At 53.3% G+C, this 25,856-nt stretch overlaps 1 protein-coding gene across 6 annotated transcripts; it reads left to right on the top strand.

The window, feature by feature from the left end:
* Window positions 1-4,097: 4,097 nt before the first annotated feature.
* On the top strand, window positions 4,098-25,459 carry TRAF1 (TNF receptor associated factor 1). Of its 6 annotated transcripts, none has more exons than XM_045791052.2 (9): window positions 4,098-4,197; window positions 5,875-5,995; window positions 7,214-7,601; window positions 9,554-9,638; window positions 17,687-17,752; window positions 18,255-18,665; window positions 20,201-20,378; window positions 22,189-22,337; window positions 24,285-25,459. In XM_045791052.2, the coding sequence occupies exons 3-9, from the start codon at window positions 7,462-7,464 to the stop codon at window positions 24,501-24,503; spliced, it is 1,248 nt and encodes a 415-aa protein (XP_045647008.1). In that variant the 5' UTR covers window positions 4,098-4,197; window positions 5,875-5,995; window positions 7,214-7,461; the 3' UTR covers window positions 24,504-25,459. The 6 variants fall into 6 exon arrangements, with proteins under 6 accessions (XP_045647008.1, XP_087725532.1, XP_045647009.1 ...); XM_045791053.2 differs by lacking the exon at window positions 5,875-5,995 and adding an exon at window positions 6,032-6,262 and having other exon boundaries at window positions 4,183-4,197; XM_045791050.2 differs by lacking the exon at window positions 4,098-4,197 and adding an exon at window positions 4,249-4,666.
* Window positions 25,460-25,856: the final 397 nt, after the last annotated feature.

The following is a 25,856-nucleotide window of genomic DNA, read 5'->3' on the forward strand; positions in this document are numbered from 1 at the left end:
CTACTTTAATGGATTTAATTCATTTGATTTCCTATATTCCCTATAATTCTTATATTTTAGTGGGCAGAAAGAAAAAAGACATAGAAGCAGGCACATTTTGCAAATTGCCAGTTATTATAAGTGTATTAAGAACCAAGATGGAGGGGCGCCTGGGTAGCACAGCGGTTAAGCGTCTGCCTTCGGCTCAGGGCGTGATCCCAGCGTTCTGGGATCAAGCCCCACATCAGGCTCTTCCGCTATGAGCCTGCTTCTTCCTCTCCCGCTCCCCCTGCTTGTGTTCCCTCTCTCGCTGGCTGTCTCTATCGCTGTCAAATAAATAAATAAAATCTTTAAAAAAAAAAAAAAAAGAACCAAGATGGAGGGGCGCCTGGGTGGCTCAGTCGTTAAACGTCTGCCTTTGGCTCAGGGCCTGATCCCAGGGTGCTGGGATCAAGCCTCTCAACAGGCTCCCTGCTCCGCTGGGAGCCTGCTTCTTCCTCCGGCACTCCCCCTGCTTGTGTTCCCTGGGAGCCTGCTGCTTCCTCTGATACTCCCCCTGCTCACTCCCCCTGCTCTCGTTCCCTCTCTCGCTGGCTGTCTCTCTGTTGAACAAATAAATAAAATCTTAAAAAAAAAAAAAAGAACCAAGATGGAGATTAACAGAAGGAAACCTGGGACATTTTTGATTATCACACCAAAGCCGAGAGGGCATACTGTAGGCTATAGTTTTCACAAGATCATTTGGTGTATATCTTTATTTTGTTGTTGATATCACTTGTATGTAAGTTACTCTGGAGAAGTATTGAATTTGGATTGAAGAACCCAGTATAATTGGGTCTCCTACTCTCCTAGGTGAGTGCTAACGTGTAATCATCCATTTAATTAAATTTCTTGGCTCAGGAATCGGCAGTTATCGGAGGAGATTAAGATAATGCTAACAGGAAAGATGTTCTCTGTTTTTTTTTCTAAAAGATTTATTAATTTATTTGAGAGAGAGAGAGAGAATGCAAGCAGGGGGAGTGGGAAAAGAAGAGAGAATCGTTGGGCAGACTCTCCGCTGAGCACGGAGACTGACATGGTGCTCGATCCCAGGACCCCAAGATCAAGACCTGAGTGGAAACCAAGAGTTGGATGCTCAACTAACAGAGTCACCCAGGCATCCCACTTACTGTTTTTACTAAACCCAAGCTGTGACAGACAAATCATATTGCTGGCAATGACAAGAAGGCATAGAAGGGCAAAATTGGGAGTACTCAGTGTTTATCAGGAGAGTGTAGCCCATTCTGGGCTCCACATTGGAAGGGTTGATGACAAATAGAAGTATATGTCCAAATGGCTGTCATTAGCTGACTGCCTTCACCAGCTGGTTCATGCACAGGCAGCAGTACGATCCCACCTTCTCCCAGAAGGCTAATGACCCATGCCAGGGTCATGTCTCCCTCGTCTAATGCCCCAGCTCACCAGCAGCCTGAACCACAGCACATGCAAAGGCACACTTGTCAGAGTACAGGCTGAATGGGCTGGAACAGCAGAGGCACGTCAGACCAGGAGAGAATCCCAGTTTCCACATTTGGGACCTGAGCACATCTCATTAGGTCCCTGATGTTTAAACTAATGTCCCTGGAGCCCAGAGGTCAGGATAGGGAGGACAGAAGCCCCATGCACAGCTCTGGGCCACCTGCTCTGCTTAACAGAGCAGCTGTGCCTCTAGCACGTTTATATATTTGGGTTCTATGACAGAAAGCATTCAAAGACACAGTCCTACAGCTAATACAAAGTTTGAAAAACCCAACATATTCTATGATGTTTAAGGTCCTTTCCTCTATTAAAAAAGAAAAAATCTATGAACCATTATTTTTGAACTATTACTTAAGCATTCGTTTATTCATCCTCCAACTCCCCCTTCCCCCAAACAACTGGTTTAGAGGCAAGGAAAAAACAAACAGAACACAAGTCTGACTCCTAGTCCAGGGCTCACTCCAGGATATATATATATATACATATATATATATACATATATATATATATGCTCCAATATATCACTATAGATTTTCAGGTGGGGGCAGAGAGAGGGAAGATACAGTTCCTTTTCCTTCCAGCACCAAATTATCAGAGCTTTGTCAGTTTTTGCCAGTTTTCCATTCTCTACCTTAGAAGGGATTAAAAAATCTCTGTTCTAGGAAATAGGGCAGGCCAGGAGGGGGGCAGACACTTAGGGGCTTGTAACATGTGCTCTACCAGCACAGAACGGCTCACAAAACTATAATTATCCAGAGTCCTCCTGGCCATTCAGTACACAGTACCTTTCAGGAGCCACGGGCCCACAAGGCTGCGAGACCAGGAAGGCAGCTTCAACATTAAGAGCCTGGCGGCTGAAGGATGGGGACAACACTGGAGAATGGAACCTTTTGGTGCCTCCTAGGACAAACACAGCCGATAGGGATGTGAAAGGGGCCACCAAGGCTCAGACATTCCCCACTTCCCCGTATTTGCTTTCTTGTTCCTCAGTCGCAGCCTCGCGCTCAGACCACCAGATCTTAGGGCGTAGCCAGATGGACTACATTTCTTTTTAAACCTATTTTTAGAAAAAAAATTTCTCTACTGGGTAGAGATGAGTGGTCTCCAAAAGTTCTCATTTCCTTTTTGAGTCAGGTTCAGCCTCCTGGGGCTTGGCTTTCAATTTCTTCAGCCGTGCTGTTCCCTGAGCACTCAGAGGTCCTCTGGTGATAACCCCCTCAATTTCAAGAGCCCCCCAAAATAAGCCAAATGACTACAGATAAGTTTTTGGTACTTTCCAAAATTAAACTATTTCCCTTGGTAAATTTCCACCAAATGAGCTCATTAATTTGAAAACAGGAAGTGACACATGAAGAGAGTGAGGTCAGATTGCTTGTTCACTTACACTGCTTTATTTTGGGGTCAGAGAGGACAGGGTGGGTGGGACCAGAGAATGGCTTTTACAGGTCCCACGTCCTTCATGGATTGGACCAAGATTCAGTGAATTTTTAAACCAGAGACTCAACACTCAATCCCTTTCTCTTAGAATGGAAAGACCTTAGAGAGACCACCCCTGGTCGACTTCCCACAGATGGCCTCTGTTGGAGGCCAGTTTGTCAGCAGGTGTCTCCCCTCCGGGTAGGACCCGAAGGCTCTCCTTTCACCAGCAGTGCTCTCCGTCCTGCAGCATCAGCTGCTCCCTCAGAAGCCAGCAGAAGCTCTGCTCTGGATGGAGAGGAGGCTTAAATACATTTCACGTGAAAAAAGCAAAGCCAGGGGCGCCTGGGTGGCTCAGTTGGTTAAGCATTTGCCTTCGGATCAGGTCGTGATCCCAGATCCTGGGATCCAGTCACACATGGGGCTTGCTCATCGGGAGTCTGCTTCTCCCTCTGCCTGCGGCTCCCCCTACTTGTGGTCAGTCTCTCTCTCTCTGACAAATAAAATCTTAAACAAACAAACAAAAAAACAAAACAAAACTGAAAAAAACACAGCAATAACAAAACCAAAGAAATAAAGCACAGTTCCCAAATCCAGTTGGGTATCAACACATACACACACAAAATGAGACCCTGATACATAAAGAGAATTTAATGGATGCTCTGAGTAACTAAAACAAAACAAAACCAACAAAGCGGGCAGCCTCACTCCTCCCTCAGCTACCAGTCCTGCAGATATCTAGAAACGGTTCCTTAAAACACCTAGTTTTGTAAAAGCAGAACGCCTTTGGAACCGCTTTGTACCGTTTCTTTGCCCATCGCTCCAACTCAATAAGCTTACGCGAGCCCGGCACCGCGCTAGGCTCTTTGCAGGAATCCGGGAAAGCTAAGACTGGCATTTTCGCTACTTGCTCACCCCATCCGCACGCGGGATTTCAGGCAAGCGGGGGACGGTGCGGGTGCAAGTCCCATGTCTGTTTTCGTTTATTCTGCGAACGCTTTACTTAGTCCTGCCCTTGCGCCAGGACCACGGGAAGAAAGGCGCGAGAAGGAGGGCAACGGCAGCGTGTCAGTCCCCATGCTGCAGACAACGCCCCTAACCTCAGTTTCCCCAAGGGGGTGGGGGAAGCTCTAGCCCCGCCTCCGGGGCGGCCCCGGGAGCCGGCGGGGGCTGCGGGGACCCGCCCCCGCCCTCTCCGGCTTCCGCCTCCCGGGCCACGTCCCTGGCGCCCCACCGGAAGCTCCCGGCGGGCCGCGGGGAGGCGGCGGCGGCGGCGGCGCCGAGGTTGGTTGCACTGCACCCCGCCCCCACCCGCCCCACCCAGTCGCGGGTCGGCCCGAGGCTCCGCGGCCCCCGCCCCCACGCTCCCCGGCCCGGGACGCCCCAGCTCCCGCTCGCTCGGGCGGGGGCTCCCCCAGTGCAGACCTCCCCGCGCGGCCCGTGACCAGGACTCCACCGCTGCGGAGCCCGCCTCCGCACTACCTACCCCAGTGCTTCCTGCGGGCCCCCGGGGCAGCCCAGGGGTTCGCCCATCCTTGACTAGTCGCCCGCGCTGCTCTGCTCTCGGCACGGGGCACGCACCTGGAGCTGTGGCGGTGGCGAGGGGACAGTCATCTGCCCCGGGCGGGGGCGGGGGGGGGGATGCACGAACGGGGCTAGAGGGAGAACAGGCAGGCAACACGGCGTTATCGAGCCGGGCGACTGGGAGGACAGGGGGCTGTGCTGGGTTTGGGGACGCGATGGGATCGCAAAGGTGGGCGCCCAACCCCATTCTGGGGGCAGACCACCGAGACTCCCAGGGGTCTGGTCCAAGTGCACCCCAAACGTCAAGTGGATGGCTGGCGGGCGGGGGGGGGGGTGGTTTACGCGGCGCAGAGAGACTCCAACCTTGCGGATCCCCGCGGTGGAGTCACGAAGATGGGACCAATGGAGGTTCAGAGTAGAAGAGAAAAGGGGTCAAGGAAAAGATACAGCCAGAGAGGTGGGGGGTCGGGGAGCACACGGAATGGGGTACAAGGCAAGGAAGGGAATTTGAAAGGAGAGACCAAGAATGGGGTCAGGTGCTGGCCAGAGTGCTGGTTAGGTAGAAACTGGGACAGACCCTGGGCACTGGTGACCCCAACCTTGGGGAGATGGTTCCAGAGATTTGAGTGAGGAATTCTCTGTGTTGACAGTCTTTTCTACAAGTTCTGTTAAAATGTGGAGAGAGTGTAGATGCAGGAGAGGACTTGGGATAGGGTGGAATGTGTGGTTAGAGCACAGGCTCTGGGTTCGGGAGTCCCCACGCACTATCTGTGAGACCTTGGGCAAGTCACTTAACCAGTTTGTGCCTCAGTCCCTGATATGTAAAATGGGGATGATGATGACCATCCCTGCCTCATTGGGCTCATGTGAAGATTAGATGAGGCGGTTAAAAGTACTTAACACAGCACTAAAATGCTGTACCTATTATTTTTCACTTTTATTATTGGAACAGCTTGGGCATATCTTGATGCGGATAGGGAAGATCTGGTAGAGAGGGAGGCATTGAAGACAGAGGGGAGAGAAAAGGGACCAGGGAGAAAGGGACCCAGAACTTGAATGGGGAGATGCCAAATGAAGGGTAAGAGGGAATTGGTGGGGATGCAGGGAAGTTTGCAGGCTTGGGGTCTGTGGTTAAGGGAGTGCCTTTCTGATAGGCCTTCTCTGAAGTAGGCCTCAAGGTCATTTGCTGAGAGCACCGGGCCATGGCTGGCCCAGGTGAGGGTGGAGGTCCCGATGTACACCTGCAGCAGTAGGGGGCCATGTCCTCTTTGCCAGCAGCCCCAATATCGTGCCAGGGAAGGGGGACGGTTGAATTTTTCTAGGGTCAGAGGACATCTGACCTGCCTTGCCGACTTGTAAGGCTCAAGTGAAGTTGATGGCTGTGGAAACACTGCAGAAGCATAATTTACCATCTTAATTCTTTTTCTTGATCTTGAGGCACTGGAAGGGCTGTGGCCGTCGTTGGGATGCAATGTCAGAGCGTTCCAAGCACTTGGCTTGGGCCGCATGCCATGCGAGGCTTCCACCCACCACCTCACTTGATCATTGCAACAGTCAGGTAAAGTAGACACTATTATTCTCCCCCACTTCACAGGTGCAAAGCCTGAGGTTCAGAGAAGTTAAAGACCATGTCCCAGGACCCACAGAGCGAGTACATGGAAGACTTAGGATCCCAACTTGGATCTGTCAGACCTCAAAGCCCAGGATTTGAAACCGCTATGAAAGTTTGCAAAATCCAGCAGGATGGGAAGAGGTGGAGGTGTCATCCCTTGCATTTGGTAGATGAGAAAACAGGCTGGATGTTCTGACCTCCAGTCCCAGCTCTGTAAGCACCACCAGGTCGCCTGGCTTTCATCTCTCATCTATGGGTAGAAAACATAGATGTTGGAGTTCCTCAGACCTGGTGCTAATGCTGTCCCCTACGGGGGCTTGTGACCTTGGACCAGGCATCTCGTTTCTCTGTGCCTGTGTGTTCGATTTCTGCTGTTCGATCCCCAGCAGGTCGCTCTGAGAAATAGGAAGGAAATGCCCAGCACACAGTAGACATTGCCAGAAGCTGTAGCTCCCACACAGCCGTGGATCGCCATGAGACCAGCTCCCTGTGACCAGTATTTATTTACAGCTTTGCTCTCAGAGCCGGGGAAGTGGTGGCGCCTGACCCAAGTGTGTGGCCACCTATGACTTCCTGAGTGGGGAAATGGGGGGAGGGCCCTGAGCAGTTCATGGTCCGGAGGCCTTACTTCAAAGGAGGGGGGAGGGCCCTGTGTTGTCACCATGACTGATGAGGAACGCCACAGGCAAGGTTGGGACATCAGAAGCCTCCCGGCTGCCTCGGGTTGCCTTGGCCATCAGGGTCCCAGAATCTTAGAGCCCAGAGGGGTCTTGGAGACAGCCTGTTACAAGTCCTTTTTTTTTTTTTTTTTAAATCAAGTCTCACTGTGAGGAAGTGACTTTTACCTGAGAGGGGCTCTGGCCAGGGCAGAGCTAAAGCGCCTGGAACTTGCATTTTTGGACCTGCCTCCAGAACCCTGGGGATTTCCACCAGGGCAGCGAGCACCCCCACCGAGAATTCTAAGCTGCTTTGAGGTCCCAGGGAACACAGACAAGTCCCCAGCTGTGACTCTCTGCCCTGCCCATGTCCCCAGGGAGGAGGAGGAGGGAGCCAGCAGCCGCCCAAGGTGCTCAGACAGGGAAACTCTAATAGCAGTTCCTGAAAATCTGGGGCACAGTTCTTTTTTCTCTCTGACTTGTTTTCTTTTTCTCTCTCACTTTAAAGAATGACTGGACACTCCTAAAGCCTTCTGTCACCATCCAGGGGATTTTTTGCACCACAGAGGGTAATTCCTGCCCCATCCCTGCTGTGACTCAGCTGTGACGTTGAACCACACAAGCCGACGAAAAGATAAAGTCGTCAGACTCCTGCTCACCAGGCAGAAGCCGCCTCTTCTCTCAGCACGGATTCCACAGGGCTGGTCTCTCCACAGTTGCTTAGACGGGAGCCCCTGGCCAACCTGGGACCCCAGGATGGCCTCTGGCCCAGCCAGCAGCCCCCACCCGGCCCCTGATGAGAACGAGTTTCCCTTTGGGTGCCCCCCCACCGTCTGCCAGGACCCATCAGAGCCCAGGGCCCTCTGCTGTGCCGCCTGTCTCTCTGAGCACGTGAGGTGAGGGGTCGGAGGAGCAGGGGGCGGGTGGGGAAAAGGTGTCAGGGAGGGGGCCCCTGACGGGAGGCAAGGGTGAGAGGAGCCGGTGGCTTTAGGCAGGTGACTTCACCCCATTGGGCCTGTTTCCACACCCTTTCCTTGTAGTCCCTGGCACTGGCCCTTCTAGTGATGGAGGGAGAAGTAGCCACTGGAAGATGTTAGCTCCCGCAGCGGAAGGCCAGCCAGGCTGGAGGGAGGGAGAGCCTCTGTACCCAGCAGGGCCGCTTACTGACTGCGTGGCCTCGTGCAAAGTGCCCAGCATCTTGAAGCCTCAGCTTCTTTAACTGTAAAATACCTCCAAAGGTATTTTCTACCAACCCAGGGTTGGTACAAGGCCCGACCTACAGTATACGGAAAAGTTCTTATAAGAACCAGTAGAACTCCCTTGGTAAATGACAAACTGCTATAAAATCCGAGCTGCTATAATACCACCCATCACCTTGTACTGTTTGCTGGCAACCCTTTTCAAGGAGACACACAGATATCTGTATTTATATATGTCTATATTTACATATTTCTATATAATATATTAAATTGTATATGTCTATATAAATACCTATTTATATAGATACACATTTTATATATGTATAGAATATAGTATACGTCATACATGTATATAATATGTAAAAATACGTATATATTTATATTTGTAATATAAATAACTCAGGTGTGACATTAATATGATCATCAGCATCCCCATCTTAAGCAACTATTAGGCACCTACTGTAGGCTAAGCACTCTTTCCTTGGATCATCAGAGGAGCCTTGAAAGGTGGATACTATTATTAGCCTGTTTTACAGATGGGGACAGTGAGGCCTAATGGAGAGACAACGTCAGCTTGCCCCAGGTCAGATTCCTGGCAGATGTGCTCCTAAACTGCCATGCGCCCCCATTGTGACCTTTGTTTGGGGCTTTACAGTGTCAGAAGGTGGGAAAACTGAATCAGGCAAGCTTGCGAAGTTCAAAGCCTCTGACAGAGGTCGGCTGTGAGGGGAGAGGATGTGGCTGTGGAAAAGCCAGGTAGGGAGTGAGGGGGCAGAGAGCAAAGCTTGACTGCTTGTAGCATCGAGCTGATGTTTCTGGGTTCATCTCAGTCTTTGGCTTCCCTCCCCATTCCTCCAAAACGTGACAGAGCAGGAGAGGGAGCTTACTGGGTGTCGGAGGGATCCAGGCCTGAGGCCTGAAGAGCTCTGCCCGGCTCCTGACTCAGTCTACTCTTGGCCAATGCATACGTCCTCAGGGCCTTGTTTTCCTCCCATGTAGGAAGGGCCTGACCGGTGGCTCTCACTGTGGGTCAGCATCACTTGGGAGCTTTCTGAAAGCACGTAGGTGCATGTGTCCCTCTGTTCAGAGTCTGACATCCACTCCTCGTTAAGAACCTTGGGTTAGTTCTCTGAGGCCCCTTCTCGTTCTAATGAACTGTGGTCATCTGTCATTCCTGAAAATCAGAGACCCAAAGCCAAACATATCTGCCATCCCTTACCTGAGCCCCTGGGGTCAGATGTATTTTGGAATTCAGAATTTTCCTGGTTTTAGCAAAGCAAGTCAGTAGCATTACTACATCATTCTTCCAGCAGAAATTGGGGCTGTCCCTTATAATCCAGCATATTAATATTTCTGCAATGAAACAGAAATAGTCACGCTCAGTGGGGTAAGGAAGGGTGACGATAGCCTCCGGTCACCCCAGGTCAGGTTTGGCTGCCAGCTAAGCTCACGGCAAACTACAGGAAGACATCAGGGGCACCTAGTCCTTTTGAGGTTCTGGAATGGTGGGTCTGGGGTGGTGGAGAGCCGGCTTACTGACATCAGCTGCCACACCGGGCAAGGTGTAGGCTTTGGAGCTATCAGGATGGAGGTTGGTGCCAGGAAGTCGTGAGTGCTTCACTCAGCAGGATTTGTTCCTGTGTCCCCAGGACCGGCGAGGATCGGATCTGTGCAAAATGCAGAGGGGACGACTCCCAGTCTGTAAGCCCGGGAAGCCTTCTGTCTCAGGAGAAGGTACGTGGCACAGCCAAAAAAGGGTATTTGACCATTTTTTTTCTCCTTTTGTCGAAGTTGAAGCCATTAGGCGCCTGCCCCTTGTCTACAGGCTGGACTGAACTCAGTTTGTAAGCAGTGAGGAGTCATATTCACAATGACAAAGTCACTTGCCCAAAGATACCTCTCTGATGCATGACAGATTCAGGGTGAGAGCACCAGTCTAGACCTGGGGTCTACAAGCTACAGCCTATGGGCCAACGCCAGCTTGCCACCCGGTTTTGTCTGGCCCACAACCTAAGAATGGTTTTTATATTTTAGATAGTTTGAAAAAGTCAAAAGAATGGCATTTTGTGACACATGAAAATTTTTAGGAAATTCAAACTTCTGTGTTCATAATTAAAGTTTTATTGGTACACAGCCACAACCCACTCATTTATGCATTGTCTGTGGCTGATTTTGCCCTGCAACGGCGGAGGTGAGTACTCGCAATAGAGGATTCAAAGCGCAAAATACTTGCTATCTGGCCCTTTATGGAGAAGCCTGTCACCTCTTGACCTAGACGGTTCTTTCTGCCCCGGTATGCCCTCAGACAGGGAGAAGTCCTTCTCTGCTTAGCTCTCAAGCTCTGCCAGGCTGTGCTTTGGTAGTGTGAGGGGCCAAAGAGACATTTTCAGGCACCACAGTTTAGAACTCTAGCCCTTCCGAGTTGGAAGAACCCTCACAGGTCTGTCTGTTCAGGGAAGAGGCTCCCACAGGCCAACCAGATCTGGTCCGTTCCCCCCAGGACATGACAAAGTGATAAAAGTAAGGAAATTGTGGTGAGTTTTTTTTAAAATTGAAACCTTTTTGTTTGTAGAACCAACCTTTGCTCTGGGATTATATCCTCCCTATCCGTGTCTTTGTACAAATGAAATGATGGTGATAGTCGATGATAGGATTTTTGATAATGTTTTTACCTGGTAAAATAAAAAAAATGGCAATCTTGTTCATCTTCCAATTAAAAAATAAATAAATAAAAGCAAACTTGTATTGGCCCCAAGCTGTAAGAACCACTGCTCGAAATCTAACCCCCGGTCTTACACATCAGGCCCCAACATCCACTGGGGAGTCTCAGCACAAAAGTCCCTAGTGACCGGCATCTCACCATGTGGCCACCCTCACTCTCTGTGAGGTTCCTGGCTGCTTTCAGCCAGAGCTCCCTCCTTGCCCTGAGACCACAGCCCAGTGCTCAGGAGCCTGGTGTCCGGGGATGGCGTCATAGATTCTGTGCATGGCCAAGGTACTGCTCACACCTGTTTGTCTCTCTGTAAAATGAAGACGTGAAGTTTGGTCTGCAAGGCCAGTCCGGGACCTGTGATGTCCAGCTTACCTGTCCATGGCTGGCCGTAAGGAAGCCAGAGGCAGACAAGTCTTCACACCTTCTCCCTTCTCTGTTCCGGCCCGTCACCCTCAGAGAGCTGGAGGAATTTCTTGCCCCCACCGGAGTGGCCTCTGAGGGCTCTCCCATCCTCTTCTCAGCAGCCCCTCCCCTGCAGGCCCTCAAGGGAATCATAGTAAGGACCCATGCATTTTCTCAGAACTTTCCACTCTGCAACGTGATAAGAGCTAATTGGATACACTGACCCATGGCCTCCCTGTCTGGATGTCTTAGTGAGCTAGCCGTGAGATGCCTGCAGACCCGTACGTAGCTGTCTTTAGGGGCCTCCGTGCTCCACCTGCAAAGGGGAGGCCGTGTGCTCCCTGCCTTCTAAGGCTCCTGCCTGCTCGAGTGCCCCAGGAAGATTGTTTCCAATTTGTCTGATTTTTTTTCTCTTAACAAAATTAATACACATTCATTGTACAAATCTCAGATGATAGAGGGAAGAGATATTTTCAATCTCATAGTCCACTGGTTTTAATTTTCCATCTTTGTGAATGTGAAATCCGATGAGAGTACAAGTGGTCTGATTAAGGGGGAGCCTGGCACCTCATCCTTTTAGTTATCCCATTTCTTTCTCCTGTCCAAGACCCTGAGGGACTCTGGGGGCTCCTGGAGTCCTACAGAGCACAGTGTGATGCTTGCTGCCTTAAATCAGATAAAGTGACTCTGATGGTAGAATTATAGGTACTCTGGCAGCCTTCGGGGTGCGAGCGGGTGCTGCCTCCAGGGGGGCAAAGGCAGCAGCAGGCCTCCTGCCCCGGCTTTCCCGCCTGATGTGATGTGACCCGCCCCAGTGAAAAGCAAAAAGCCGGGGCGTGGGGGGCGCGTGAGCCAGTGGTCTCACACCTGCACGAAGCCACAGACCGGAAAGACCAGAGGCTCCTCTGGCTCCTGACCCCAATGGGAACTTTGGGGGACTTTTGACCAAAGGAAAGCAGCTGATTAGAAGTCAATACTTTGCATATGCGGTCATTCTGAAGTTTGCGCATGCAGGAAAGCCTGGGGAACAGGGGTGCTGGGTGGCCAGAGACCGGCCACATCGATCCCAGAGGCGCCCAGCCTCGCGAACACCTCCCATGCCATCTGCTTATCAGCATGTCCTCATCCTCTGACATCATTAGATTAATATCTCAGAAACGCTCACAGCCGTGGACCAGGAACTAATGGAAGACCCAGATATTAAAGGATCACTGTTGACCTAGTTAGAGGCCAGGTTCTTGCCTGGAATGACCTTCGTCTAGAAGTGACAGTGAAATAAGGAACAGCCCAGTGTCTGGAAAATAACGTTCAGTTCTGTCTGCCCGTGACCCTGTGAGGACGATTGGGGTAACTTTCTCCCCTTTCTCGGTGTCACTTGAAGTGTGTCGATCCTGTGACATCCTGTGTCATGGGTGGTGGTAATATCCCTGTTTTACCTAGATTTTAGGTAAGACATTGAGGCTGACTGACAAGGTGTGCCTGAACCAAAGTCCTATCACAAGGGAGAGGCAAACCCAGGTTCCAACCCCTGCGTCTTTTCTCAGTGGATCACCCCAAGTGTTTTATGCAGATTTAAATAACACCGTCAGCCCTGAGTTCTGGAGTCCACCGGGTGCTACGGGAAAGCAGGAATGGGCAAGACTGCTTTCAACTAGGACGCTCAGGCGGGGCTTCCTGGAGGAGGTGGCTGTTGAGCTGAGCAGAAGTTGCCGAAGAGGAAACAGGCTCTGATACAGAGGAGGGCAGGAGCTGACAGGCAGACTGACCAGGTTCCCCCCTGTCACGGTGAAGGACCTCTGTCCCTCAGCACCAGCTGACCCCCGAGCAGAACCCGAGCCGGCCTGTGGGTCCAGTGCAGCAGTGGGGTCAGTGCTTGGCACGCTGTTCCAGTGGCTTCACAGAGCTCTTCTGCTCCTGGCACCGTCTTCGTGCTCACATTCTCAGAAGCCCACAGGTCCCCTAGTGGGGGGCCTCTTGCTGGGACCCCCTGCTGACCCCATCACAAAGGGCCTGGGTGAGCACGGTGGCCCAGAATCCCACACACCCCCAGACTTCTCGGACACAGACAGAAGGACAAGGATTTTGTTTTCTGTTTCTGTTTCCTCCTCAGAGAAAATTCCACTGTGGATTTTATTTTTAGCCATTTGCAAACACTGAGGCCACTCACAGGGGCCGCTTGTGGCACCAGACATACCAGGCTTGGCCCAGGACAGATGCCCTATTCCTCCTCTGCAGCCCTAGCCTGATTCCCTCTCCTGGCCCCTCCGTCCCCACCCTTTAGGTGAGGCCACCCTTCGGGTAAGCCGAGGACTCTCCGGTTGGGAGGAAGGACCGTGATCATGGACTCTAGGTCCCCAGCCTCTACCTCACCTTTGCCCGGAATTGGCGTCGCCCCCTGCAAATCCCTGGCCATCCCTGAGCTTCGGATTCCCCACTTACACGAGAAGCAGAGCCTCAGAGCTCCGACCTCCTTGTGGTGCTGTGAGATGGACGGGGCCGTGCTTGCACAGCTGCTGAGAAAGCAGCAAACCCTTGCAAGGTCTCGTAACTGGGATAGAAGAGCCAGATCCAGGTGACTCCTCAGTGTTCACACTTCGTGGGACCGCAGACCGGCCCTTACTCAGCTTTCCATCTGCATTAAGAGGAAGCTAATCCCACCCAGCCTGCCTCCAAACGTCACTGCAGGGATCCTCTGAGAAAACGCAAGAATGCTTTGGTCCCGTGTAAATACAAACACAGTTAGGATGTTCCTCATCTCCCCGAGGAAATCCAATGGCAGAATAGGGTTTTATAGGATTAGTTATTAAGAGTTCAAAATGTGAGAGGGGCGTCTAGGTGGCTCAGTCAGGTAAGCATCCAACTCTTGATTTTGGCTCTCATGATCTCGGGGTCCTGGGTTCAAGCCCTGCATTGGGCTCTCCACTCAACGGGGAGTCTGCTTGAGGATTCTCTCCCTTTCCCTCTCCTTCTGCCCATCTCCCTGCTTATGCTGTCTCTCAAATAGATAGTCATTTTTAAAAAGTTCAAGATGGGAGAATTAAATGAGAAGCATGTATATGACAGCCCTGGGAGAAATGAAAAAAAAAAAACAAAAAACGATATTCCAAGGGCAGTGCTTTATCCATGGAATAAAAATACGAATAATATACTCCTACAGCTACTACTTATGGCTAACATTTATTGAGCGCTAAGGTAGGCAGAATGGTGTTCTCCAGAGATGTCCACATCCTAACCCCCAGAACCTGTGAATATGGTACCTTACGTGGCTGGATTTGTCTGCTTCGGCCGCCATCACAAAACACCGCAGATCGGGTGGCATAAACAACAGAGATGTCTTTTCTCACAGTTTTGGAGGCAAGAAGCTGAAGGCAGGGTGGGTTTCATCCGAGGCCTGTCTCCCAGCTTGTAGACGCTGCCTTCTTCCAGTATCATCGTATCATCCTCCTGGTGTCCGAATGTTCTCTTGTTATAAGGACACCAGTCGTATTGGAGGAGGGCCATCCTGCTGCCCTCATTTTAACTTCGTTACCTCTGTAAAGACTCTGTCCCCAAATGCAGTCATGTTCTGGGGGTTGGGATTCCCAACTCTGCCCATAACAATGGCAAAAGGGACCTTGCAGATGTAATTAAATTAAGGATTAAATTGAGATGGAGAGATCACCCTGGATTATCTAGGTGGCTCCAGGGTCATCACAAAGGTCCTCAGAAGAGGAAGACAAGCGTCAGAGCCGGAGAGATCGGAAGATGCATTGCTGCAGGCTTTGCAGATGGAGGATGGGGCAATGAGCTAAGGGAGGCAGGCAGCCTCTAGCTGGAAAAAACAAGGACACGGAGTCTCCCCTAGAGCCTCCAGAAGGAACACAATCCTGTCGACACCTTGATGTGAAGGCTTCTGCCCTCCTGAACTGTGCGATAATTAATTTGTGTTGTTTTAAGCCATTAAGTTTGTGGTATTTTGTTACATCAGCAATCAGTAACTAATGCCAGCACTTACAAATATCGTCGCGTGTAATCCCCACCACTCCATAAGGGAGGGGGGTACTGTTATTATCCCCATTTTTCAGATAAGGAAACTGAGGCAAGGAGAGGTTAATAAGTCTCCTAGGACCAAACAGCTAGAATGTGAAGTGACAGAAGCAGGCTTTGCACTTCTGCAGGCTGACTCCAGGGCCAGCCGCCTGGGCCTCTGAAGTGCTCCCGAGTCACCCTGCCCCTCCTCTGTCAGCCACTGGAGGCCGGTCATGGCCCACTCCCATGCATGCATCGTGATACATCCAGACCACACTTCCCAGGCTGCAGTGGGCTTTCCAGACACCAGCAGGGCTCGGCAGTCAAAAGAACATGTGCCCCTGCACCTGCAGGTGATCTCTCCAACTCCACCCTTAGTTTTCTCGCTTGCGCCTCCTTATCCCTCCTATGACTCACTTCAAGCTTTGGGCCCAGGAACTTACCCCTGGTCCGCTCACCCAGGAACCAGGCCCACAGCCAGCCTCAGGCCCTCTGTTGGTCCCCCTCCCCCCACACACACCGTGCTCCCACCTGCTGGGAGAGGCTGCGTCACTGCACACTCCCTAAAGCCAGCACCGTCTCTGCCAAGGCCACCCTCTGCCCCCGCCCCAGTGGAACATCTGTGTTCTATTCCTTGTTGGGAACAAGTTGTGCTTGAAGCCCAGGGCAGGGGGTGAATGAAAGAGAGGATGGCCATTTGCTGAGCTGTGCTCTGTGCCCCAAACCAACGGTACTCATTAAACCCACAGCTCTTGCTTATTTTACTTTTAAAGAATAATAACTAGTGTGGCTTTGTATTTGCTCAGCCTGAAAGACCTCTCCACCCACCCCTCGTATCCAAATTTGCCTTCATTTTGCCCCATGAGAGCACTCTTCTTAAGAAAACAACAACAGAGCCCTGGAAAATCAAGATACCAGTGCTATGCAATAAAATCCAGTCCTCTTGAGTGTACCGTGTGATGAATACCGGGAAATGTATACAGTCGTGTGACCGCTACAGCAAAGGGGGTGAGCGTTTCTACACTGGAAAAAGCTTCCTTGTGCCCTGGCTAGGCAGTCTCCCCGACTGCAGCCCCAGGCAGCCACTGATCTTTCTGTCACCCGCATGTTGCCTTTTCCAGAATCTCGTAAGAATGGAGTCCTAGTATGTACTGTTTGACTTCTTTCATTTGGCATAATGCTTTCGAGGTTCCTCCACATGATTGCTTTTGTTCATATTTTAGTCCGTCTGATTGCCAGGGAGCGTTGCAGAGTATGGATAGAGCACACTTTGCGTTTCCATTCACCGTTGGGTGGCTATTTGGATTGCTTCCAGCTTGGGCTATTATGAATAAAGCTACCCTGAACATCACATGCACACGCAGACGGGCGTTTCAGGTTCGCTTGGGCAGATTCCTAGGAATAGAATATGTGGGTTGTACGCTTACCTTACAGGCATGGTTTGCAAGAAAGTTGCATTTTACGCGTGACTTAACTTTGTGATACACTTGCATGGATTTTTCCAAAGCGGCTGTACCATTTTGTTCTTCCACATCCTCGCCAAAACTTGGTATTATCATTCCCTTTTGCACTTTACCCATCTTGTGAGTCGATAGTGTATTTCACTGTGGTATTTCTTATAATTTGCATTTCTGGGATGACTGGTGATGTTGAGCATCTTTTCATAGCCTTATTTGTCATTTATATAGCTCCCTTTGTGAAGTATCTGTTCATTATTTTCCCCATTTTATTAGGCGGCTTGTCTTATTTATTGAATTGTAAGAGTTCTTTATATATTCCAGATACAAGCCCTTTCTAAATAATGCATTTTGGAAAGAATTTTCTGCCGATCTCCCAGGGGCTTATTCTTGATAAGAGATAGTGATCTGGCGTGGGAAGAGCCCTGTGGCCATGCCACTCCCTCGCTGTGCCTTCCTGGGCAGATTCTTTCCCCTCTGTGAGCCTCGTTTCTTCATCAGTCAAATGGGAACAAAAAAACCTCTTCTGCCTTCCTCACAGTGTCGTTAGGGGCCTGAGAAGAACTGTGAACATGAAAGCGTTTTGTAAACTCCTCAGACCTATAAACGGGTCAACAGTATTGTCCAGTTGCTGTTGAATACTCAGTCTTGTCTGTGTTGCTGCCCTCGGGCTGTCCATCATCTGGAAGGGACGGCGTGCAGGGCAGACGTGCCTCGGTCGGTCACGAGAGGATGGCTGAGGAGGGAGGTAGATGGGAGTTGTGAGGAGAGGCCCCCTGGGCTTCAGGAGGAGGGAGATGTTCAGTCATGCCTCTAGCACGTCCCGAGTGTCTCCTCTGTAATAGACACTGCCCAACACGGGGAGCACAACTGTGACCCTCACAGACCCCCTCCCCCAGCCCAGTGAGGACCACCAAAGAGTGAATGATGGTTGGAAAGCTGGGTGGAACATATCCTGACAGAAGAGACAGCCACGCTGCCCAGGATCACAGCAGAGGCCTTGATCCTGTTTTAAAGGAGGGTCCCGGAAGGGCTGATGCTCGAAAGGTGGGAAGGAGTCAGCCAGGCAGAAGGAACAGCATGTGCCAGGTCATGCGGGCCAGCCCCGCTCCTGCCCTGGCAGATCCTGGTGCTTTGCAGAGAGCCCCAGTGGTGGCCACTGGGATCCCCATCACATCTGGTGACGTGGTTGTTGTTTCCAGGATCACCCTGAGGTGGCTGAGGCTGAAGTTGGGTGCCCCTTTGCTGGTGTTGGCTGCTCCTACAAGGTAAGCATCTGGGTGTGAGAAAGGAGAGGGGGCTCCTACAGTCCTGGAGCTCTGGATCTCCTTCCAGATTTTCCCATCAAGCTACTCCTCCGGGTGTCTCTTACATTAACCACTCTTCAGAGCAACAAATCCCACTAGTAAATCCTCTCCATACGCAGGGAAGTTCTGCTGAATGTCCCACCTGAGCACTGTAGCTGCACTGAAATAAGCCCCCCCCCCCCCACCTCCCTGTCCCTCTCCGTGGTCCTGAATTACCGCGGCGCTCATGGACAGGGCAGAGCTGTTGCTCCAGAGACTGGGACACGCACGGCTCACCCGGGGCATGTCTGATGCCAGGGTCCTCGTCCAGATCCCTCTTGTGACACACAAAGCATCTTCCCTTTTGCTGGGGGAATGGACCTGATTTTCTTTGGCAGTCTTTGGGTTGCCGAACTCTCCCCCGCTCCCTGGTTCTCCTCAACCTCCTCTGTTTTCACTGACCAGCCCCCCGCTCTCTTGGCAGGGGAGCGTGAAGCTCCTGCAGGAGCATGAGGTCGCCTCCCAGACCACCCACCTCAACCTACTGTTGGGGTTCCTGAAACAGCGTAAGGCCCAGGAAGGCTCCGGCCTGGGGTCCGGGCCCATGGCCCTGGAGCAGAATCTGTCAGACCTGCAGCTGCAGGCGGCCGTGGAGGTGGCGGGGGACCTGGAAGTGGACTGCTACCGGGCGCCCCGCTCCGAGAGCCAGGACGAGCTGGCCCTGCAGCACTTCATGAAGGAGAAGCTCCTGGCTGAGCTGGAGGAGAAGCTGCGCGTGTTTGAGAACATCGTTGCTGTCCTCAACAAGGAGGTGGAAGCCTCCCACCTGGCATTAGCGGCCTCCATCCACCAGAGCCAGCTCGACCGGGAGCACATCCTGAGCTTGGAGCAGCGGGTGAGTGTGGGAGGCAAGCTCCCGTTCCGGGAGGGCTCAGGGGGGCCCCTTGGCCCTGTCTTGTCTTCAGAACAGTGGACCGGCAGCCTTCCTCCTGAGCATTCTCCCAGCTCGGAGCAGACACTTCCCCCCCCCACCCTGCCCCGGCCATCCCCCCACCATCGAAAAGAATCTGTCCCTTGTTCCAAGACCCTCTAGGAAGAGCACTGAGTCCCAGGTTATAGTCCAGGTCAAACTCCCCCTGTCCGGTGTGCTTCATTGCCTTGGCTTGAACCTCTCCTGTGATAGGACACTCCCTTCCCAAGCATTTCATTTCCCTGGGGGACGTTTTTCACGATGAGAAAGTTCTTCCTTATGCTGAACTAAAATCAGCCTCTCTGAGTCTTCCCAGCATTGTTCCTGGCCCTACGTTTCAGGGCCCACTGAACAAATCTGCCTTCCAGTCCCTGTGGAGGCTCTTTAGAGAGAAGTAGTCACTGAATGTTTCCGTCTTGCAGCTCAGCACCCCCAGTGCCTTCACCCCTTCCTCAGAGCACCTGGCTCTGTGCTGTCCTCATAGGCTCTGGCTCAGTGTCTGAAGGATTCCACACATTCAGAGTGGTGCTCCCAGACCAATTCCAGATAGTCCACCTATCTGACAGTTCTTGGTTGAGCAGGACTATGCCCTCCCTTATTCCAGAGCTTATACTTTTCCTAATACAACCAGTCACCATGCTGATAATGCTTTTTTTTTTTTCCCCTGTCCAGCAACATTCTATCACTGCCTCATGTTTTGTTGGGCCTGGATTTTAGTTCCAGCTCCACCATTAACTTGCTGTGTGGGTCTGGGCAAGTTGCTTCCCCTCCCAGAACTACAGCTTCTCCATCAGGAGTATTAGGGATTCAGTTTCCTCTAAGGACACCCACTTCCATGCCTGCCTTCCCAGCTGAGCACACCCAAGACTAAGCCTGTATTTTTTCAAGCGTTCATGGGGGAGCGCACCAGAAGAACACGGCAGTGCGTATAGTGACTGAGTAAAGCCTTTAGTTATGTAACTCTTGCCCCAGTGAGAAGGTGGGCTCCCTGAGGCCGGCAGCCATGTCTTCAGTGCATCAGGAACCTTCCTGGCTCTAGTCCCACGCACACCATGCAAGGCCTGAAGACAGAGAGAAAATGAGCATGGGCCCAGCCTTCGTTAGGGGAAACCGTCTCTCTGATAGGAAGGGCAGAAAGCCGTATCTTAAGAAACTGCTGGAAGTGCCCTGCAGAACACCTCTGAGAGAGACCAGAAGAGCTGGGGCAGTAGTGAGAGGCTTCCCAGAAGAGGGCTACGTGAGCCAGGTTCCTGATGAATAAAGAGCAGTCGGCCAGTGGAGAAGAAAGGCCACGGGGTTCCAGGCAGGAGGGACAGCACGGACATAGGCAGATGCGTGTGCCCGAGGGAGGCGTGGTCAGGAAGGCATATTGGGGGCAGGTCTATCTCTGTACCCTACCGTCCCCACCCCGTCCCCAAGCTGTGCTCTGGTGCCCCCTGGCTGAATGGGCTTCCCCACAGGTGGTGGAGCTGCAGGAGACGCTGGCTCAGAAAGACCAGGCCCTGGGCAAGCTGGAGCAGAGCCTCCGCCTCATGGAGGAGGCCTCCTTTGACGGCACCTTCCTCTGGAAGATCACCAATGTCACCAGGCGCTGCCACGAGTCAGCCTGTGGCAGGACCGTCAGCCTCTTCTCCCCAGGTACGAGCTCCCCAGGGGCGCAGACCAGCAGGGGGAGGCAGGCTTCCCCGGGCCTGGGAAACCAGCAGGGCCAGAGGCCAGCTCCCTGACTGCCGGGCCGTGTCTGTGTGCATTCGGGCCACGCTGGGAGCGAGGAGGTGGCAGGCTCCCCGCTCAGCCACACGGAGCATGGGCTGTTTGAACCGGGCATGCCTTCTGCCTCCCTGACGTCGGTCATATTCTGCAAATGGGAATAAGATTGTTGGCCACTTCTGTGGATCTCAGATGTGACAGAGAGAGTGCTCTGAGCCAGAGCTTGTGGAAATGAGAGGGGTGCAGAGGATACCCTGCCCCGGCCCTCAGAGAGCCAGTGGTCTGAAATAAGGCCCCTGGAGAATGAGGTGAAACGTGCGTTCGTGGGTCGTGAGTAACATGTGAGTGAGTGCTCTGTGAATCCGCGCGGTTCTCCTTCATTGCTGGGGCCTCCGGGCCTGGCGCGGTGTCGTGCGAGGAATAGTTACTCAGGAGATGTGTCTCTTGTTTTGGGGGTTTGTTTTTTTTTTTAAAGATGTTATTTATTTGAGAGAGAGAGAGTGAGCAAAAGAGAGAGCCCATGAGCAGGGGCAGAGGGAGAAGGAGAAGCAGGCTCCCTTCTGAGCAGGGAGCCCAACGTGGGGCTGGATCCCAGGACCCTGGGATCATGACCTGAGCCCAACTGAGCCACCCAGGCGCCCCAGTAGATGTTTCTCTTAATTGATTGGTCTCCACTGATGTAAGAATGTGTATATTTGCGCATGAAATTCTCAGACCTGCATGCTTTTCCTCTCATTTTAACAGCCCTGTGCATTTTCCCGGGTTCGTACCCTTCCTGTCCATCAGCTCCTCTGACACACCCACCACCGACAGGGCTGGGATCCAGACAGGCACTGGTGTTTGCCCCAGGCCACAGAGCAGGGCTGGCTCCCACAGCCAGACCCCTGTCCTCCGGAGCAGCCTGTTTCATGGGGTGGCCTCACCTCCTCCACAGAGCCCTTCCCCCCTCCTGCCCCCCGCCCTTCTTTCCAAAGAGGAAAAAAAGAAGCAGTGTCTCTGACTTCCTGTTCTACCAAAATGTAAGGGGACAGATGAGTCAGATTGTCAGCCCGACCTTCCTCCCCCTCTTCCGGCCTGCTCCCCCACCTTGTCCCCCCTCAACCCTTCCCAGAGGGCCCCTTGCAGTGACAGCCAGTGGCACCCACACTTGGATGGTCCTTTCAGCTGCCCACGGAGAGAGCCCACAGGTCCCCCGGCATAATCAGCAGGGGCTGATTCATCCCCCCGGGGCCTTCGCCAAGGTGGCTAGCAGAACTGTGAGCTGCCCCAGGCTCCCCCAGCCTTCAGTGGTTGGGGCTGCTTGGCCTAGGGCAGCAGAGCGAAGTCAGTGTTGTGAGGCAGGAGACCAGGCCCAGCCCCTTCCCCTCGCTGGGCTTGGTTTCCCCACTGCAGAATGCAGGTTCATTAAATCAGAAGTGGTGCCAGGGCCAGCAGCATCACCGTCCCCTGTTAGAGACGCACGTTCTCAGTTCTTGCCAGGCACTCGTGAGTCAAACTCCAGGCCCGGCTATCTGTGATGCAGACGGCTGGCTGACACCCTTGGGCTAGATGATCGCCAAGAGCCTGGTTCGTCCTCCTTGCTGCTCTAGAATCGAGAGGAGTGCTGCACTCCAGCCCCAGACTTCTTCGTGTTGAGCCACTGACCTTGGGCATCCTTAACCGTAGGCCCCGGTTACCTGGTCCGCTCGTGCGACACCATCCAGCTCCCTCAGTGCTGACTCTGCCTTCCACATTTCAGCTTTCTACACTGCCAAGTACGGCTACAAGCTATGCCTGCGCCTCTACCTGAACGGGGACGGGACAGGAAAGAGGACCCACCTGTCTCTCTTCATCGTGATCATGAGAGGGGAGTACGACGCTCTGCTGCCCTGGCCTTTCCGGAACAAGGTATGGGCTGGGCAGGGGAGGGGGCGAGCCCGGGCCCTGGTCCTCTCTGTGTTTTCAGTTTCACCTTTTATAAAACATGAGCCTGAGTCCGTATCTAGTACCTGGGGCTTCATGAGTCCAGGGGCTAAAATGCCTGCAGCAGTGCCCCAGGAAGGCAGGTAGCAATGATGTTCCCACGCTGTAAGTAAGGAAAACTGCCTGGAGGAGGTGCTGTGGGGCTAGCCTGAACTGGCAGCGATTTCAGAGAAAGTGAACGAGGCAGATACCACCACACCCCTTTGAGAGTGGCCAAAACACTAGCAACACCAGGTGTTGGCGAGCATGTGGAACAGCCAGGACTCTCATTCACGGCTGGCTGGAATGCAAGACGGAAGATAGTTCGGCAGTTTCTGGCAAAACGAAACATACTCTCATCTTATGACCCAGAAGCCACCCTCCTTGGTATTTACCCAGATGAGTTGAAAACTTTGGTTCTCAAGAACCTGCACAGAGAGGCTTATAGCAGTTCCATAGATAAATTGCCAAAACTTGGAAGGAGCCAAGATGCCCTTCACTGGGAGAGCGGATGCATGAACTGCAGGGCATTGAGGCAGCGGAATATTGTCAGTGCTAAAAAGACATGCGCGATCAGGCCATGGAAAGCCCTAGAGGACCTGTAGAGGCCTATCCCTGAGTGAAAGACACCGGTCTGGAAGGGCACGCGCAGACTGCATGATCCCAGCTCTGGGACGCTCTGGGACGCTCTGGGCAAGGCACACGGTGGAGACCGGGAGAGATGGGCAGCTGCCAGGGGTTGAGGGGAGGGAGGGGGCGGAGGCAGAGCACAGCGTATTTTTAGGGCAGTGAAACTCTTCTGTGTGCTCGAATTGTGAGTACGTGTCATCGCACATCTGTCCAAACGCAGAGAATGCACACACTGTGGGTGACCCCGGAGGTAAAGCGTGGACTTCGGGTGACTCCCGATGGGTCCATCGCATGTAGCAAACGCGCTTCTCTGGTGGGGGCTGCCGGCCGGGGGCAGGGGCAGGGGCTGTGTGGGAGCAGAGGGTGTGCGGGAAATCTCTACAGTTCCCATTCACTTGTGCTGCACGCCAAAAAACAAAATCTATTACAAATATTTAGAAGGACGACAGGAGCAGGGAGGCAAGGCCTTCCCTCCAGGTGAACCAGCCAAGGGGGAGGGGAAGGAAGGGGTGGGGCCAAGAACACAGGCCCCAGCTAGGGTGGAAGGAGGTCAGGGCACACAGGTGGGGCAGGGTGGGGATGCCACAGTGGTCTGGATATGAGTCATTAGGTCACTGGTTCCCAGGCCTACCAGGGAGGGTTTTAAAATACCCAACGGCTGGGTCTCACTCCAGTACATGGTGAGGCCTGAGCGTCAGGGTTCTTGAAAACCTTCCCAGAGCCTTCTAAAGTGCAGCCCAATCTAAGAGCCGCTGTGGCCAGCTGAGTGTTTCAGGGACACGCGCCAGAGAAGGGGGTCTGTGTCACTTTGAGATCCTCAGCATCTCGGGGTACACACTCGTGTTGCTGGACACGGATTGACAGCCCCTCCGGATGAGGCCTGTCTGTTCTTGTCCCTCCGCCCTGCCCCGGAGATCCCAGCTATAGCTGATGGATCAGACATTCCAGAGCAGGACGGGGCTCCATAGGTTATGGGGTCTGGCCTCCTTGTCAGTGCCTGGTCCCACTGTTAGCCCCCGCCATCCAACCAGAGTTGACCGTGGCTCTGAACTCGCCCCTTGCTGGTGGATGGAACATCTGATCCCTACTCACAGGCCAGCCCTTGAAGACTTCCATTCCAGAGGGCCTTGCTGCACGCCCAACGTGATCCTTACTTCACTTCTTTGACTCCTAATCAGCCTGAGTTGGGGTCAGAGGTGCTGTACAGGGGTCCCCCGGTGCTGCTGCTCAGGCCCTGACCCCCAGGTGCCCCCCGCCACACAGGTCACCTTCATGCTGCTCGACCAGAACCACCGCGAGCACGCCATCGACGCCTTCCGGCCCGACCTGAGCTCAGCGTCCTTCCAGCGGCCCCAGAGTGAGACCAACGTGGCCAGCGGCTGCCCGCTCTTCTTCCCCCTCAACAGGCTGCAGTCGCCCAAGCACGCCTACGTGAAGGATGACACCATGTTCCTCAAGTGCATCGTGGAGACGAGTGCTTAGGGCGGGGAGGGCCGTGCCAGCCGCACCTGGCTCCCGAGGGAGTGCCGAGTGCACTGGGGGGTTGGGGCCTATCCGTGGCGCCCAGGATCCCAGGGCACTGTGATGGGCGGGGCCGGCACGATCTGAGCAGGACTGACAGACTGACCGTGGCTGGCCATCAGCTTCGGCGGCGGGGCCCTGGGCTGGGCCCACAAAGGTCTGGAAGGAGGCGGTAGCAGGATTGTTGTCCTCTGCACTGAGCATACGACACTGGAGGTCTGGGACCCACTCCAGCCCTGAATGTTGAGGCAGCCTGTGACCAAGATGGGGAGGAAGGAGGGACCGGCCTGGGGCCTGGATGGTGAGCATGGGCAGGAGGCAAGAAGCTCTCTGAGCAAAGCCACTCTCTGGACAGGAAGGTCTCTGTACTGGGTGGGGGGTGGGGGTGGCATCAAGTTGGGACTTGGATTTGAAGACCTTGAGGTTCCTTCCAGCCCAGAAAGGCTCCAGTTCTGGGCCTCCTGGTGCAGGAGAGGCCTAGGGCTGCAAGGGTTCTGGAAACATTCCGGAGCCTTGCGGCTTCCAGGTTCATCAGCCACTTTCACTGCCACCACGTGGCTGGGCCGTCTGCGCAGCATCTGCCACCCTGGGTCCGGCAGCTCCGTTCCCCAGCGGGCGGGGCCCCACACAGGCCTGTGTCCTGTGCCTCCGCTGGCAGGACTCCCCTTCACCTCCTCCAGGCAAAACCAGGTCCTCAGGTCCCAGGAACAGCTGGAAGACAGGTGGAGAAGGAGGGGTCCGTAAGCCCTCTGCTCTCCCTCCCTCAGAGGCCCCACCTTCGGCGCTTTCCAGAATCTCATGTCACCTAATTAACCACGGTATTTCCTTCTTTCAGTTCACTGATTGTGGCCTCTGAGCCACTGAGCGGTGGTTGTCCTTTTAAATATGTATAAAACCAAAGAAAGTGATTGTTTTAATGTCTGTTGAGGTTTTCATGCAGTGCCTGGTTGTGGGAGTTGGTTTGAGCTGTGCCAAATTTGAAAAGCCCATTACCGAGTCCTGGGTGGTGCTGTCAGTCTCACAGAGGACGGCCCCGGCCGGCAGGAGCATCCCTTCTGGGCTCGGGCTCCTCCTCTCTGTGCAGGGGGTAACCTCCCCAGTCTGCCTCCCATGCTGGGTCCTGAGAACCTCAAAGGGGACGCCATGCCGAAGAGGCGGCGGAAGAGCCCCAGCATTGCTGCCTGCCTGGCCTGGCCCACACTTGTCTTCCCACTGTGCAGGCCTCACACACCCAATTTCTGCAGGGACCCTCCCCTGGCTTCCCAGAGACCCTGAGCCTTCATGTGGCCGCCCAGGGCTCCAGCTCGGGACCTC

Source organism: Ursus americanus, chromosome 18, assembly GCF_024610735.1.
Source record: "Ursus americanus isolate L20-20 chromosome 18, mUrsAme1.1.p, whole genome shotgun sequence".
Taxonomy (NCBI): Eukaryota; Metazoa; Chordata; class Mammalia; order Carnivora; family Ursidae; genus Ursus; species Ursus americanus.

What these genes read in the sequence shown, in the direction of transcription:
- TRAF1 (XM_045791052.2), top strand. Translation starts at nt 7,462, where the DNA reads ATGGCCTCTGGCCCAGCCAGCAGCCCCCACCCGGCCCCTGATGAGAAC. An exon ending in TCCTGAGCTTGGAGCAGCGG is followed by an intron (nt 18,666 to 20,200) that starts GTGAGTGTGGGA and finishes GCTTCCCCACAG; the next exon opens with GTGGTGGAGCTGCAGGAGAC. An exon ending in CGTCAGCCTCTTCTCCCCAG is followed by an intron (nt 20,379 to 22,188) that starts GTACGAGCTCCC and finishes TCCACATTTCAG; the next exon opens with CTTTCTACACTGCCAAGTAC.